The sequence below is a fragment of the Glycine max genome, chromosome 2 (assembly GCF_000004515.6).
Source record: "Glycine max cultivar Williams 82 chromosome 2, Glycine_max_v4.0, whole genome shotgun sequence".
NCBI lineage: Eukaryota > Viridiplantae > Streptophyta > Magnoliopsida > Fabales > Fabaceae > Glycine > Glycine max.
The window spans coordinates 4,908,031-4,910,703 of record NC_016089.4 but is presented as its reverse complement, the minus strand read 5'-3'; the positions used below and the strand labels follow the sequence as shown (position 1 = coordinate 4,910,703).

Genomic DNA, 2,673 nt, shown 5'->3' with positions numbered 1-2,673 from the left:
TTTTTTTTATTGAAAAGTAAATTAATCTTGTTGATATAGGTAATGTTAATTTATTTAATTAAGTCATCTTGAATTATATAAGGTCATACATGTATAATTTTTAGATACTTCTTCTTATTTTTGTGTATATTTGATTTATTTATGTCTCATCTCTTTTGCATCAATGATTACTCTCTATTTTTGTCAGCCGCATAATTAATTATGCTAAAGTGCATAATTGCTTTGAATACCAAATATGAGCATGTATACATCGAAGCATAAGGATAATCAGGAAGGGATCTACATAGGTAACCAGGGATGAATCTACATAAACATGCACAGACAATATATAGCTCCACCAAGAAGATGAGCAGCAACGCAAGAGAAGAAGATGAAGTCCACGACCAAGCTAAAGACACGAGTAGCACAAGGAGAGGAGGGGGAACTTTGGTAATCAAAGTAGTTACACAGTGTGTATTTTCACTTCCTCTTCACACTTCAAAGGAGATGATGTGTGGCGTGGACTCTACTATTTTTTTCAAATTAAAAGGTAAATATGATTTTATTCTTTCAAATATTGAGCGTATGTTTAATTTACGGTTAAAGTTGTTGTAACATGTATTTCAATGTAAATTTAATAGGTAAAAGCAAAAACATGAATCCTAATCCTTTGATAGAATGACTTTTATCTCAAATGTCATTTTGTATTTGAGATAAAGTTGTTGTAACATGTATTTCAATGTCATTTTATTCTTCCAAATATACACTGACTCATTAATTTTAGTCCTGAAAATACATTTACTGTTTGAAATTTTCAAAATTTCTCCGGTAAGTTCTTTATTTAACTTTTTTTTTTTGTTTTACCTTCACCTGTTGTAAATTATGTGGCTGTTGAGACTCAAATCATTATAATCGATGCACCTATTAATGTTTATTCCCACAATCAGGTTAAAAAAAAAGAGAGAGTATATATGAGCTTAATTGTATAAAATGGGCTATAAAAATGAGATGTAACTTGTTTTTGGCCTATTAATTATTTTACGAAAAATATTTTCAAGTTAAAAGAAAGGAAACAATAAAAATAAAAAGACATTGATGCGTTAGGATGACAGATAAATGTATGTATGAAGGTGGCAGGTGTGTGGCGGAGTCTATATAAGAGCCAACATTTGTGTTCAAAGGAGCTTCACTTACGCCAAATCTGAGACAGAAGAAAGGAACCGTGCTCTCTCTGTTTCATCTTTCTTCCAACATAAGTACATAACATAACCCTTTCTTTTGTTTTCTTTTCCATTCACACCACTTAGTTAGTGTCTCTTTCTGTATCTAACAATGGACGAGTTTCTCTTGAAAGCTGAGAAGGCCAACGCCATTCCAAGACACAACAACAACAATATTTTGGCCTTCGTTTCCAAAGCCCTTCGCATTCTCGAACTCTGCCTCGCCCTCCTCCTCCTCTCGTGGATCCTCACGCGCCTCCCCTTCGCGCTCGCGCTCTCCGCCGAGTTCCTCCGCCGCCTCTTCGCCTTCGCCGCCAGCCCCCTCTTCGTCTTCGCCGTCTCCAACGCCATCATCGCCGCCCTCCTCGCTCAGTCCCGCCGCCTCTCGTCCCCCCACTCCGCCGACGCACTCTACCGCGAGTTCCTCCAAACGCGCACCGCCGTCTCCGAACCTCACGCGCCGCCGTCACCGACACCGCCGGAGCCCGTGTTCCACGACAAGCAGATCATCGCCGATATGGTGCAGGACACGCCTTCCGCCGACGCCGCGGCTGCCGCGAAGTACCGCCGGAGTCAGTCGGAGAAGATAAAGGTAGACGCTGCCGGAAAGCCGCCGCGCCGAAAACAGCTCCTGCGGTCGGAGACCGAGAAGCGGAGCGACAGCTCGCCGGAAATTTTGTACCCGCAGGATGAGCTCAGCAATGAGGAGTTTCAACGCGCCATAGAAGCTTTCATCGCGAAGCAATTGAGGTTTCTGCGAGAAGAGGAGTCTTCCGCCATTGTTGTTCAGAATCCCTCCTAGATTTTAAAACCCAGGAAAAAAAATAAAAAATGCGCTCAATAATCAAAATCCATTCCAAAAAAAAATTAAGAGAGATAGTATAATACATGGGCACTACTTGTTTCTTTCTTTCTACTCCAATTAACTGTAGTACGTGTACAGTGTTGATATATATATTTTGATATTTTCCGCACAATCATATGTTTATCTTTTAATAATTAATAATTACCCGTGTGTAATTGTTAATTTGATATGAATATTATGTTTTGCCGAGAATAAGGTGAGGAAGATACGTGATAATAGAAGGAACCATGGAACTGGAGAATATGTTCGGAGGTGTATTTGATGGTAATAATGAGGGATTTGATCGAGAATTGGAATGAATGCTGATCTTATTCTACAGTTTAATGTTAAGGAGTAGGAGTAGTTGGGAAGAGGGAAACGGAACTTTATGGAACTAAACGTTTGCTTGTTTGAATGTGGTAAAAGCAAGGGAATGGAATTCTATTCCCAATAAAACGTGAATGGCTGATGATGCTTAATTAGTTCATGTAGCATCCAGAAAAAAAAAAAAAAAAAAAAAAAAGAAGAAGAAGAAAGCATACCAGCTACACGGTTGGATATGAAAATATTTTCCAACTGTCTAGTGTATTTAAATCTATTTATTTTAATGTGTATATGTAGGCTTTCGAG

At 38.8% G+C, this 2,673-nt stretch overlaps 1 protein-coding gene across 1 annotated transcript; it reads left to right on the top strand.

Moving 5' to 3' along the window:
- Positions 1-1,130: 1,130 nt before the first annotated feature.
- LOC102663539 (uncharacterized) lies at positions 1,131-2,205 on the top strand. The gene has a single exon (XM_014765151.3). It carries the CDS (start codon positions 1,312-1,314, stop codon positions 1,999-2,001), a length of 690 nt encoding a protein of 229 aa, XP_014620637.1. The 5' UTR covers positions 1,131-1,311; the 3' UTR covers positions 2,002-2,205.
- Positions 2,206-2,673: the final 468 nt, after the last annotated feature.